Consider the following 14,977-nt stretch of genomic DNA (forward strand, 5'->3'; position numbering starts at 1 on the left):
TTCATGAAATCTAAGCACGTACAGTGTAGGCTTTGTGCTCGTGACTCTACAGTCTAATGTATTTTAAATAAGATGCTTCATAATGTGATATGCGGATTACTGGTATTGCATTGTCTTGATTGATTCATCACAGAAAGTAGGGATACTGTAAACCGTTTTGTCATTTTCGCCACACCCTCAGAAATAACAGCATTTTTTAACATCATAACAATGATGTGAAATGTGCTCACGGAATAACGATCTAATTTTCGGAGACCGTGTTTATATTGGTCCCAGATGCTGGCCGTATGCGACAATCCAAAAAATCTGGTGGTCAGACTCGTTGAATTAGTTCATTGCGTGTCATCGTACCCCGACGGCGTGGATCGTTGCTCACTGGATTGTCTGGTCCAGATTCGATTGTTTACAGGTCGCCTTCAAATAGCTGGAATATTGCTGAATGCGGCGTTAAACATCAAACAAATACAATAACGCCATGCATGGTACAGCAGAGTACTACATATGCGAAATACTCTTTGTCTCGCCTTAGTTTTTCCTGTGCATTTGTGCCATTATATCAGCAGTATCCTCAGGTTAGTACTGCCGTATGTCCTGTACACTAGTGTAAATAGCAATACCCCTGATAGCATTGAATATCTCTCAGAGATTTACTCAGCCACTGTGAAATCAGTTACTCGGTGTCAACGCGAAGAATGAAACTGGCATAAGACCAGATAGGAGGAGGAAAAGCAGACGCACAAAGACACACACACAGATACACACACGCGCGCGCGCACACGCACACACACACACACGCACACACACACGAGCATGCACGTCTTTATACAAGTGCAATTATCTTGAAAGCTACTTTAAACCCCATTTCACCTCACCTTACCTCACCTTCTCCGGTATTACTACTGATATTCTGGTATTCAACATATCTAGTTCCGATGGTTTGAGTAAATAAACCTCACCGTCATGTATCGTACAAAATGTCCAGGGCACGGTTCCACAAATCTATCCTAAGCCTACGTTAAAGTATGAGAGTAGCGATCACCATGGCGCTAAGGTTGCTTTGTCGAACGGGGCTCAGGTGTAGTATCTATCTGCACCACACGCCTGACTTGCACCAGCCTCGCCTTTTTAAAGGATACTCTTGTTTATATATATCAGATGTTTAACGATTTACTTTCGATATTAAATATCGTTAAACACTTGATATCTGTCACTAATAATTGTGAATATTATTAAACTGAAAAATGTCAAGATACATTTCATAAATATGTATAGCTTCTTTCCCTCAGCTAATGTTTGGACACAAAAACAATTATACCGCGACAAAATTACGCGATATTGCGAACAACTCATTCAAAGACTTATTTCCCCGATTACTACTACGGCCCCTGTCACTCATGTGAGGAATCGACTAAAGTTGTTCGGAAATATTAAGACCGGCGTTGTGAGCTAGCAAACATTTTCCTTCCGTTTTTGTCTTCTGTCATCACTTTCGTCTCGACGAAGGGGATCGGGTGGTCAGGTGAGCTGGAATGTGTATCCGGTTCCCTCATAGCTTATCAGGGCTTTGTTTTTATTGTTCGTATGTTAGGCCAAGAGTGATTTGTTTAACTGTTAAAGGGGAGCCGATTGTCGAGAGATGGGGTAAATACGTTAAAACTTCACCCATAAAACGTTGTTTTTGAACGGTAGGATCGCATTCGTTTCAGATTTAAATGAACTACGTCGGTTCTCCCAAAGAATAGAATAGATTAGAAGCTGATGTAGCTACTCACAAACATCAGTATGAACGACAATCTTTTTATTTACACTAATACGGCGTGAAGTTGAGATACAACCATCGTTGTCAAGCATGAGTCCCTATTCCACGTCCCTCACCTTACCTAACTCAGGAAGTCGTCATAAGGGACCGACCATTTGATTTTCTGGGTGAAGCCTGTGAGTTTGTCTGAGAATTAGTTTTTTTAAGCTACAGCTGCAAAACCATATATTTTTTCAGTTAAAAGGAAAGTGCATTGCAACAATATTATTTTTGTGGCGTACAATTTCTTTCTTTTTTTCAACAGTCAAAAGCATAATTATTTTTTTCAAGAATTTTCAGGGACAATTTATTCCCCCCAGAATATCAAATGGTCGGTCTCTTAGAGCAGATAGGTTGTTGCGCTGGCGTTAAGTCAACGTTGTTAATTTTATGAGAGACACGATATTGTGATGTGAAACCTCTTTTTGGCTAATTAGAGAATGATTAGCTAATTAAAGAAAGATCTTTCCATAGTCCTGGTTAAATGAACATTCGTTAAGCAAGATGGAACATGTCTTCAAAGATCACGTTGAACCATAACATATCATAGATCAAACACATGGGCACCAGTTCACTCGCGCTCTTCCAAGAATGACGTCATATCCTGTGTGTTGCATTTCTCGGTTGAGCAGAAGCACCAGACCACACCCTCGGCTTGGTTCTCTTGACATCCGGTCCGCTCCAGAGCTTCCGGTAAGTAATGTCCCTTGGAACACCCACGGTAGATAACTGGGAAGAGAGAGGGGTGAGTGAGTGAGGCAATTGTCACAGCAACGACTATTACCCAGCAGACAGTAAGGTCATATGCTCTGAGAGAACGTTCATGTGTCCAGTGGTTACAAAAAGACAAAATGTGTTATTACCCTTAATCACCCCGGGTTAGAATAGGTCCCAAGCAGCCTATACTTGTTTTAAAAGGCATCTAAATAGATCGGGTTGTCACGTTCGGTGACTTGGTTGATTGCGTGTCATTATACCCCGACAGCGTTGGACGTTGCTCATCTCAATCACTGGATTGTCTGTTCCCAACTCGATTAATTACAGGACACCGTCGTACAGCAGGAATATTTCAGCGAGGACGGATGTTAGATGTGTGTACCCATATGGGTGTGATGTTCCACCATTGATTTTCCTGGTTCAAATCTGATTACAGAAAAGTTGCCGTCACGCGGCAGGCAGATTGCAGAGTGTGGCGCTAAACAACAAACAAACAGACATGAATCATTTATCAGAACTGGACCAGACGAACCTTTAGTTGTGGAAGCAAGAGCATCGACCCACGACCTAACAGTGTGGCCACCCGAAGCCCATTACAAACATTATCATCCCAGCAGTGAATGGGTACCCGGTAGGATAAGATGGTAATGTTACTGTTAGCCTTCTACTGCCTCACAGGCAGCTTGGGTTGTATTCTCCCCAGGGAGCTGAGAATGAAAATTGAGTGGAAACTGATACATTGACAGGAGTAATAATGTTGGGTGTGGATTTGGGGCATTATAACTATGCACACTACTACTACTACTACTACTACTACTACTACCTCTACCCCGCGAGGTTGCCTGTTGATCAAAATATAAGCTCTACTAAACACGTACTGTGTTTATTCCAGCGGGCCGTCTTCACGAAGCAGGCGTCATCACACATGACGCTGGTGAGGAGATCCGTGGTGAGGTTGCCGCTCACGGGACACAGTGGGTTCTGGTCAGGTGACATGCCACTGTTGCAGTCCCAGCACCGCACTGGGAACTTTGGAGGAGATGCTGAGGAACACATGTGATACACTCATCGTTATATCATATCTTAGTTCTCGCTACCGATAAACAAAGATCTGAGGACATCTCATTACAGGTCACGTCAGAACGACCTTTCCCAAACTGACCGACCAATGAAATGACTATCAAGAGGTCGACATTAACCAATCAGACAGCAGATTTTTCGAGCTTTACGGCACTGGTTTCAAACTGGTGATTTCAATTCAAGACAATAACTTCCATTCAAGACTACGTTTTGAAAATCAGATTATCTTCAGATCATGTTTTCTCCGTGCCAAAACCTATAATTAGCTATTTGCTGTGTGTACTGGTTTATATATGTGATTATATGTTAGCGTTGATTGTTGGCTAATGTGGTATGGTTACTAAAAATGAAATTATAGGTCGATATGTTCCACGTACCTGTTGTCTCCCCTTGGTCGATAGGTGGCGCTGTTTCACACTGTAGATCTCGTTTCTGTTGCGCATTAGCCACGCTAAGATATCCTCGTATCACCCGTGCTTGGTCCATCCCACAGCGGGTCCTTGTGACGTCATCAAGACAAGCCTCGATCTCGTCATAGAACCTGCAAGGGTCCCTGTCGCTGGAGCCGATGTCGCTAGCCTGGAAGCCGCAGTCTCGGAAATCGGCGTTAAGGTTGAAATTCTCCCAGCATGACCTGTACCGCAGGATGTCTGCAGGGAATATTTCACATGGAATAGGCGTAATGTTGTCAATCACGAAGACTTGAGATAGCGAAATGTCATAATCCTCAATACACACGTGTATCTTTTCCGCTTCTCTAAAACCACTAGATCAATATACGATGATGAATCTTTGCAATATGACCACTTCTAACATTGTCTCTTAGAAAGGCTAACACAATTCGCATCCGATTATAAACCTGGTTGCAACAGAAGCCACATTGAAGGTGTCCTAATTATACCAGGATTTCTGCTTACAGTAACTCATGGAATTAATGCGTCCCCAAAATAATGCGAGTGTGATTAGCCTAACGTTGAAACTTGAAACTTATCGGACGGAACAGGAGATAATTGCCAATGTTAAAGGAGATCTATTGAAAAAAAAACACTTTAAAATGTTAAATAGTCATACCAAGTACATATTTACACCTAAAAAGTAATATGTGATTTCGTTGTTATTTAAAAAGCAACGAACAACTGCCCACAACCAGCGCGAATGCATATTGAAATGCCAGCTAGAGGCCGGGCTGTAGCTGTGACGTCATAGTGGAAGGACGTCCGCCATTTTCTTGAGAACTACATGAGAATGAAGTGATTTGTCATTATTCTGTGCGTATGGAAGACGCGATGTGGGGCATGTGGGGGTGTAGTAGTTCGTGAAACAAAAGTACCAAGTGTCATTCGTGAGATTTCCCAGCGAAAAGGCCGATTTAGCGAGGAGGAAAGTTTGGATACAACGATGTCACCTTGGAGAAATATGGCAACCGACTGGACAGCCGTTTTATGTTTCTTTCATTTTTAGGCATCTGTCTATGACAGAGATCCACACAAACTAAAAGAATTTGATTACGAAGATACATTTAGCAAAATATTTGGCACAGCTTTGGTGTACATAAATTCACATATTCAGTTCATGGTATTGCATACTAAAACCCTTGTATGTGCCTGATGCTGCAAGAAAGGCCTATCTTCTTTTATTCATAAAACATGCAGGATCAACTATTCTACATTTTAGGACGTCTTTGGTAAAGTAGACTTGAAATTGAGACTCTTCTATATTCACAGTATCTGTAAGCCCTGGACTTAATTGAGTCGTCATTTTAAAAAAGAATAAAAAGTACGTAAATAATCACCAACACGTGCATTATATACACCTTTTTTATATAAACACAGGACAGATTATATAAATGAAGATGTTTTAGTCAAGAAAAATAAAAAAATATCAAGTACATGTATTTGCCTCTGGAATGATTGTTCCCGCCTCTGGATCCACCACCGATGTTTATTTCAGTCAATTCTGTGTCGAAATCTAGGATGAGTTATTGTACGACACACAAACAACGGTTTTAGGTTAGATAAGTGTGAATGTGGTCTACATGTTTAGAAAAAAATATATTATGGAACAGTTTTTTTTAGTGTGATATTGTCAGTTTTAGTTCATTTACTTGTTGTTAAAAACGTCTGTTTATTTCATTCTTCGTTTGTGTCTGTCTCTAATATATGGTAGACCATGTTATAATGATGGATGTTTTTGACAACATGTAGAGTCATTGTGAACGTAGTAAGCTAACTGCCAGGCACTATTATCCTTCTATTGACCAACGGAGTATATATTATTACAACTGTTTAAACCAAATGAACCAACCATCACTAGACCATACAATTAACACATACATAACATTCATTTGTATAGAAAACATATATAGCTTCAGCCCTATCACTATGCTAATTGTTTGGCATAAAGACAACACAGAGAACAGTGTTTTGACAATGCTAAGCGTCAATCTACACCTGGTAATTTCCCCCCAGAATAACTGTGTCACGATATTTTATTGCTAAGAGTCCATTTTATTTAGAAATGTCAGGATAGCGCTTGATGCCAGATTGTGTTCCCTAGTCTTTCCGTGTTGACATCAGATTGATCGTCTTCACTTCATCGCTTTCCTGGCTCCTTTCAAGGCTATTCTAACTGACCAGGGGCTCGTATTCATATGGACATCTTCCCGAGGCAAGTGAGTTAACTGACTATAAAATTACAGTTTCCGCCCTTGCCGATCTAGGCTGGTATTATGGAGTTACATTTTGGCTGGACTAACGAGTCTATGCATAGACCAATCAAAATCGCGCACCGAAATCGAAATCACGTTCGTTAACTGTCGTGCAGATTTCGGTCGATTGCAGGATTTGCAAAACATGTGCACCGCCAACTCGTTGTCAACAGATATTTTCTAAATCTTTTCATGTTTTTAATCAAGGTGCTCACGTGATTTGATGCACTTTCGCGATGTAAGACCCGTTTTATCACAATATAGATCTTGATTATCGATCAGATCGTCCTGACTTGGCGCCACCATTTTGGGTGATACGAGAGGTGGAATCTCATTGGTCCATAGGAGAGGCTTAGAGGGGACATAACTGGTAATATAGCCACTGGTGGCACTAAGATCGAGCCCAGTAATTCTAGCCTAGTTCGGCAAGGGTGGAAACTGGACTTTTAAAGTCAGTTTACTCTCTTGCTTCGGGAAGATGTCATATAGACGAATATGTGTAAGGTCATTGAGTGAAAATTCAACATTTTCATTGGTGGCATTTTATGGTGATGTCATGGCGAACGCTAGTTAGAAAATCTACCGAACACTATGCAGAAACAGTGATCGTCTGCAAGTCAACTCTGCACTTTGACGTCAGGTCACGTGATGACAACTCTACTCATTAACTCTCGGTAGTTTCCGGAATATTAGTTGGTTTTTAACGTTTTTGTCAGCAATATTGGTTTGGCAATATATAATTTTTTCCTTCAAAGCAATTACTTGAATATGCTTTATAAATGATTTAATAGCATATCTATAGTTTACTGTACATATTTATATTTAGTACCTGAGAAGGCGTCGTCGCAGATGTAGGAGAACGCCTCGAGCAGCAGCTGATTAACATCTCTGAACAGCGGGGGTAGACACTGGGGGGAAGTACAGTCTTTGTAGGTGCGGTAATCGCTGAAGCAGATTTAGTAAGGACCATTAAACAATTGTTAGTGCAAACTTACCCATCACTTGAAGCACTCTTAAAATCTAGGACAATGATCAGCTCATCGCTGTTCAATGTAGCTTGTGTTGAAACATAATGACATTTAGGAGATAAACATACTGTGTTTTCAATGTAGAGCTAGGTTACCTGTAGATTTAATCCCGCTAAATTGAATTTGGAACCGAACGCGCAGCGTGAGGTTTCAAATGTTAAATTTAGTGGGTTATCGATCTGAGTTACGGAATCACCGAACAAAATATGGCGCTGTATATACTCAAGCAGTTTGTTGACACCCTAATACTTCACTCGAACATATGGCAGGCATTGAAAGCATATAAGCACGGCAACTTGGTAAGCTACCATGAGGTGGGCGTCCCTAAAGAAAACAAAGCAAGCTTCGTAAGGCTTTCGCTCTACATTGCACGTCACCATTATGACGTCTTATCGCTCATTGTGACGCAAAAGATATGACGTTACAGTCGTATATAGTACAGTGCCAAAATTCCAAGCTCTCTGTTGTCTCCAAAACGTAAATACATTCCCCTTGTAGATTTATATCGTGCTTTCTGCACGAAATGTATTGCCACACATCCTTTGAATATTGTAGTAACCGCATCTGTGCATTTTGTAACCTGTAATTGTAGATGTAATAATTTATATATGCCTACCGACAATGACTGAAAATAGTACTATTCTATGAATATTATCTTCCGCGGTGAGGCGGCCGTCAAACCAGCTGTTTCAATCAGAGGGGGTTTATTGTGATTTAATAGCCTCTGATTGAGCAATCAGAATCGAGTAAATTCCAAATTCATGGTAGAATGTGTAGATAACATCTGGCTCGTCAGCCAGTTGTGAGTTTGTGCATGATTTAAAATTTAACGTAGCATCGGCATTGGTCCAGCCATAGAGCAATGGGTAATCCTGTTGTAGCAATATAGATTTTGTGTAGATACATAAAACTGTAGTTCCCACTTTCTTGAAATGAAGTATGTAACAAACACAGTCACATAGAACGCACAGAATGTGATCAGAATATGACATTAAACACTAGCGCTGTTCGGGGTTGCCTCCCTTGGCAGGATCAAATGGTCATGGGTTCCATTCAAAAGAAGTAGTGAATAACACATATATAATGACACAGAAGGAAGAGGACTGAATGCTGATATTTAGCACTTACGCTGAAGATTGTAATATAATACACGACAAGGGAGGATCCAGCGTTTCTAAATGGGAGGGGTCCCAAATATCAAAATCCTCTCTCAATCAAATCGAAATAGACGGAATAATGCATATAGTCTCCAACTTGCCATTCCTTGACTTACGGGCAGGCCTGTGCAAGTGCTGCGAGGTTGATGTTGCCGGTCTGCAGGCTGGAGGTGAGGTCCTGCAACACCGGGAGCATGGGCTGGATGCACGAGACGATCACGCCCTGTTCACAACCCTGGGAGGACGCTGTAGACAGACAAGCTTGGGTGGAGTCGAGTGATGCAATAGGTTCACGATAGTGTACTTGAAGGGAAATCGTACCATTAGGGACATTGTACTAGAGGAGAAATTGTTCCATAGGGAAATGGTCTTAGTTCGGAAATTGTACTGTAAGGGAAATTGTACCATATGGGAAATTGTAGTGTAAGGGAAATAGTACCATATGGGAAATTGTAGTGTAAGGGAAATTGTACTGTAAGGGCAATTGTACTGTAAGGGAAATTGTACTGTATGGGAAATTGTAGTGTATAGGTAATTGTCCATATGGTAAATTGTACTGTAAGGGAAATTGTACCATATGGGAAATTGTACTGTATGGGTAACTGTCCATATGGGAAATTTTACTGTATGGGAAATTTTACTGTAAGGGAAATTGCACTGTAGGGGAAATTGCACAGTATGGGAAATTGTACTGTAGGGGAAATTGTACTGTAGGGGAAAACTGTACTGTAAGGGAAATTGTACTGTAGGGGAAATTGTACTGTAAGGAAAATTGTGCCACAACGGAAATTGTACTGTAAAGGAAATTGTATCATTTCGGGTTTTTTTCTCAACAGCCTGAATCCCCAATCCCAACAGACAATATCAAAAGGTCGGCCCCTAAGTTCAACTCTCCATCGCCACATTAATTTTAACCATATCCATACATACATTACAAATAAACAGTACTTTACATCATTTAATGAAGGTTTCTCGTCGACCCCACACGTGTAGGCAGTTGACGTGAACACCTGAGATGTGTGTAATAGATTACCTATGTACATATAGCAAGCAGTGTCCTGGCAGGCCACCCGTGTCACCCCTAGCATCTCTATCTACAGTCAATACATGTACTTAGACCGAGGGTAAACAAGCATCACCCTGCCGGAATACTGACTGGATCATTGCGATCATTTCCAACACGCACGGCAAGTGACGTTTTGGTCTTAACTAATTCACTTTTTATTATTTGACGTTTTTGGTTGAAAATGAGACTTGGTGTGCAATATCATATATTCATTTTGAAAGAAAATAATAATTCAGTTTTCTTCTTGGCTGATGAATACTTCAGTGTGACACAACACCTGTTGACTTTGAACGGCCGGTTTTAGCGTGATTAGAACAATGGTTTTAACGTGATTAGAACAATGGTTTTAGCGTGATCAGAAAAAGTGTTTTAGCGTGATTAGAACAATCGGTGGCAACGTCAACAGAACAGTCGAATATAACGTCATTAGGACAGTCGGCTGTAGTGTCATTAGAACGGTCGGTTTTAGCTTGATTAGAACAATCGGTGGCAACGGCATTAGAACTCGATTATAACGTCATTAGGACAGTTGGCTATGGTGTCAGTAGAACAGTTAGTTTTAGCGTCATTAGAATAATCGGTTGCACCGTAATTAGAGGTCAAATATAGCGTCATTACGAGAGTCGGCTGTATTGCCATTAGAACAGTCGGTTGTAGTTTCATTTGGCAATTCGGTTTAAGCCCCATTAGAACAGTCGGCTGTAATGTCATTAGCACAAACGGTTGTAGCGTCTCATTTGACAACTCGGTTTTCGTGTCATTAGAACAGTCGGTTGCAGCATGATTAGAGCAGTCAAATATATTGCCATTAGCAAAGTCGGATGTAGTGTCATCAGAATAGTCAGTTGTAGTGTCATCAACTCGGTTAGAACACTCAGATGTGTCATTAGAACAGTCGGTTGCAGCATGATTAGAGCAGTCAAATATATCGCCATTAGCACAGTCGGCTGTAGTGTCATTAGAACAGTCATCTAACTCGGTTAGAACACTCAGATGTGTCATGAGAACAGTCGGATGTAGTAAATCATTCGGAGAATCGGTTTGAGAGTCATTAGAACAATCGGTTGTAGCGTCATTAGAACAATCGGTTGTAGCGTCATTACACCAATCGGTTGGACAGACATTAGAACAATCGGTTGGAGAGTCATTAGAACAATCGGTTGGAGAGTCATTGGAAACAATTGGTTGTAAAGTCATTAGAAGGGTCGGTTAACACAATCAGTTACTTTATCTATGATATTTCATACCCTTTTTAACACTTTTAACGCCTATTGTCAATAAGGACAAGGGGCGGTCGGGTAGCCAAGTGGTTAAAGCGTTCGCTCGTCACGCCGAAGACCCGGGTTCAATTCCCGACATGGATACAATGTGTGAAGCCCATTTCTGGTGTCCCCCGCCGTGATCTTGCTGTAATATTGCTAAAAGCGGCGTAAAACCATACTCACTCACTCAACAAACCCCCACAAAGGCAATCCATTACATGGACTATTCGAAATAATCCACAATTCCCCACACAGGCAATCTCCCACATCATGACATGGACTTTTACCCATAATTCCCCACTCAGGCAATCTCCCACATGGACCTTTACCCACAATTCCCCACACAGGCAATCTCCCACATCATGACATGGACTTTTACCCATAATTCCCCACTCAGGCAATCTCCCACATGGACCTTTACCCACAATTCCCCACTCAGGCAATATCCCACGTGGACTTTTACCCACAATTCCCCACACAGGCAATCTCCCACATCATGACATGGACTTTTACCCATAATTCCCCACTCAGGCAATCTCCCACATGGACTTTTACCCATAATTCCCCACACAGGCAATCTCCCACATGGAGTTTTACCCACAATTCCCCACACAGGCAATATCCCACATGGACTTTTACCCACAATTCCCCACACAGGTAATCTCCCACATGGACTTTTACCCACAATTCCCCACACAGGCAATCTCCCACATGGAATGTTACCCACAATTCCCCACACAGGCAATCTCCCACATGGAATGTTACCCACAATTCCCCACACAAGCAATCTCCCACCTGGACTTTTACCCATAATTCCCCACACAGGCAATATCCCACATGTACTTTTACCCACAATTCCCCACACAGGTAATCTCCCACATGGACTTTTACCCACAATTCCCCACACAGGCAATCTCCCACATGGAATGTTACCCACAGTTCCCCACACAAGCAATCTCCCACATGGACTTTTACCCACAATTCCCCACACAAGCAATCTCCCACATGGACTTTTACCTACAATTCCCCACACAAGCTATCTGCTATTTCAACTATTGTCGGTAGGCAGGTGATATGTACAATCATAGGTTACAAAATGCAATACTGCGATTACTACAAACTCCAAAGTATGCTTGGCGCGTTCGGTTCAAATTCAATTGAGCGCGATTGAATCCGCAGGTAACCCAGCTCTATTTTGAAAAAAACCCACAGCGTTATCAATTATAGGAAACAAAGAATATTTTGACGTCTTACCAGAGGCGAGCCAAACAGCTAAAAGTCCAAGAAAAGCGAGCAACATGATGACACTGAGGGGGGCGGCTGAATGTTACTTCACCTCTCAGTCCCCGCGGACAGCTTTGCGTGTGGGTGCGTTTTCATTACACTGGAGGGTGCTCCCCCTTATTGGCTTATTCATGTGACGTCATCCCCTCACTATAACGCCCTGCAAAATGGATAAATAGTCCGTGTTCTATTGCTTCACACGGACGGGATTTGAGGCGATCGAGTGGTCTCTGTATTTTTTAATGCATATATATTTTTCGATACGTAATGCTCGTCAGGACATGTTGCCAATACAGTTATCACAAGGACATTAAGTAACTCTTACAAATCGCCCCCAACCGGAACTACATTTTAGAAAAACTGTTTCATAGTTTGATAACATTAAAACGCACTCCACTGTTGCTTCCAAAGGGACTGACTATATCATATTGCCTGTAGTAAGGAAAACCAAATAAATTAATATAAACTAAATAATTGTTCACTTGATGCCTTTAAAAAGATATGTTTTGTGTCCAAAGAAAATTGGATGTATTACAGCAGTCATCGAAACATATAAAAAAAGTCATACCCTTCTGAAGTCACACGCATTGATGAGGATTTCAACATTTCAATTTAGAATATGCAGCATGAATAACGTTAGGGAGGGTGGGGTAGTGGTTAAAGCGTTCGACCCTCACGCCAACGACCCTGGTTCGATCCCCCCGTCGTAATGTTGCTTGAACATTGCTATAAAGCGGTGTAACAATATAGTCACTCACTCACTGTATAACATAAGGGAACGTTAGGCTGATGTATTGCCATCGTAGATATCTAACATGTTAGCGTTGTGAAGATTTGCTGGGTAGTTGTCCTTGATAACTTTTTCTGTTCCTTTCTGAAAACAGTTATTCGTGGAATGTTTTCTTTAAAAAACACGACCCTAAATTCGTAATCACAGAACATATTTAACAGAACGAGATTTTAACGTACAAAGCTCATTACAACACAGGCGGAGACGGCAACACACAAACGACAATATACAGACAACACGCATGGCGGCAACACGCAGATGACAATATACAGACAACACGCATGGCGGCAACACGCAGACGACACTATACAGACAACACACAAACGACAACATACAGACAACACGCATGGCGGCAACACGCAGACGACAATATACAGACAACACACAAACGACAATATACAGACAACACGCATGGCGGCAACACGCAGATGACAATGTACAGACAACACACTAACGATAATATACAGACAACACCCATGGCGGCAACACGCAGACGACAAATTACAGACAACATACAGACAACACGCATGGCGGCAACACGCAGACGACAATATACAGAAAACACGCAGACGACAATATACAGACAACACGCATGGCGGCAACACGCAGACGACAATATACAGAAAACACGCAGACGACAATATATATGCAGACAAAACGCGCAAACGGCAACATGCAGACGACAATATACAGACAACGCGCAGACGACAACATGCAGACAACAGATACATGCAGACGACAAAATACTGACAATGCGCAGACGACAATATACAGACATGCAAGCGACATTATACAGACAACACCAAAGGGCAACGCGCAGACGACAATGTACAGACAACACGCAGGGGGCAATATGCAGACAACATGCATGTTACAACACGCGGACAACATGAAGATGACAATGCAGATAGCATGCAGACGTCAACATGGTGACGACAACATGCATGCAACAAAACGCAGATAACATGAAGATAAATGGCAACGTGCAAACGACGACATGTTGATAACACTATGTGTGGCCCTATAACGAGGTCGCTCGGGGTTGGAATTCAAATTGACTCTTCTAAATGTTGCCCGTCTTCAAAGTAGCAGTATTTGACCAGGCGAGAAATATTCTTGATATTTGAACAATTCCCTCCCCCACAGACCACATGTAATTACACTGGGATCTCCGTGGACGAAACTACTCCCATTGTATCTGAATAAGGCTTTATATCACCAGGAGTTGGCAATCCGTGTGTTTTTCGGAAAAAGGAATACTTTAAATGCATCAACTGGTTTTCTTAATTAACAAGATACACAGTTGTTTTATGAACAGTCAACTATTTAGCATTCCAGGATGAAGGTATCAAAAGCAATGGCAGGAATGTTTCACTTTAGACTGGCTTAGCACTTACCCGCGATTGCTAATTAGATATACATGGTAAATGTCAACTCGCGCCTTGTTGCCCTGTTATGCGAGAGAAACGCTGGATTTCTTTCCGTCTGTGTGTCATCTGTTTGGTGAACTATAAGGGTCTTCTGGAAGGCGGGAACTAGAATACGCACACTGGTAAACACGAATTTAGATGTGATCAGTCATAATCTTTCAAGGGAAACACTTTCATGTAAAGCCTTCAGTTCAAGTCAGCAGGCGAAAGATAGTCGGGACCTTATCGACAGAAAAAAAAATAAAAACGTGTGTTTGTTCTTATGGCATATTTGAACAGAACATATATATATGAAGTTTTCTTGCCAAGGACTTAACACTTGTCTGTTTTCATCCATGATACGAACCAACACTCTCAGATTAAGGCACCTTATCGCCAGCACACAAAGTCAGCGATCTTACCCACTCAGCCACCAAGGCTTCCACAAAAATGAAAGTCCGACAAGTACAGAGGGGTACACAAAGTACGTGATCTACTAGTTGTCGGACTTTCATTTTTGCGGAAGCCTCGGTGGCTGAGTGGGTTAGATCCTGACTTTGTGTGCGGGCGATTAGGTGCCTGACTCTGGCAGTGTGTTTTCGAATCCTGGATGGGACTCAACCCAAAAAAGTACAAGAATCTGAACTTTACTAAGAAAGTGTTATCCCAAATATAACAT

The 14,977-nt window shown here is 41.7% G+C and overlaps 1 protein-coding gene across 1 annotated transcript; it reads right to left on the reverse strand.

Moving 5' to 3' along the window:
- Positions 1 to 1,796: 1,796 nt before the first annotated feature.
- Positions 1,797 to 14,387, reverse strand: LOC124114379. The gene is made up of 7 exons (XM_048389787.1): positions 14,287 to 14,387; positions 12,070 to 12,259; positions 8,604 to 8,733; positions 7,110 to 7,247; positions 3,973 to 4,361; positions 3,394 to 3,558; positions 1,797 to 2,527 (listed from the first exon to the last, which is right to left on the reverse strand). Exons 2-7 carry the CDS (start codon positions 12,113 to 12,115, stop codon positions 2,370 to 2,372), a joined length of 1,026 nt encoding a protein of 341 aa, XP_048245744.1. The 5' UTR covers positions 12,116 to 12,259; positions 14,287 to 14,387; the 3' UTR covers positions 1,797 to 2,369.
- Between the last annotated feature and the right edge of the window lie 590 nt (positions 14,388 to 14,977).

This window comes from Haliotis rufescens, unplaced genomic scaffold (assembly GCF_023055435.1).
Source record: "Haliotis rufescens isolate VD_foot unplaced genomic scaffold, xgHalRufe1.0.p SCAF_8, whole genome shotgun sequence".
NCBI lineage: Eukaryota > Metazoa > Mollusca > Gastropoda > Lepetellida > Haliotidae > Haliotis > Haliotis rufescens.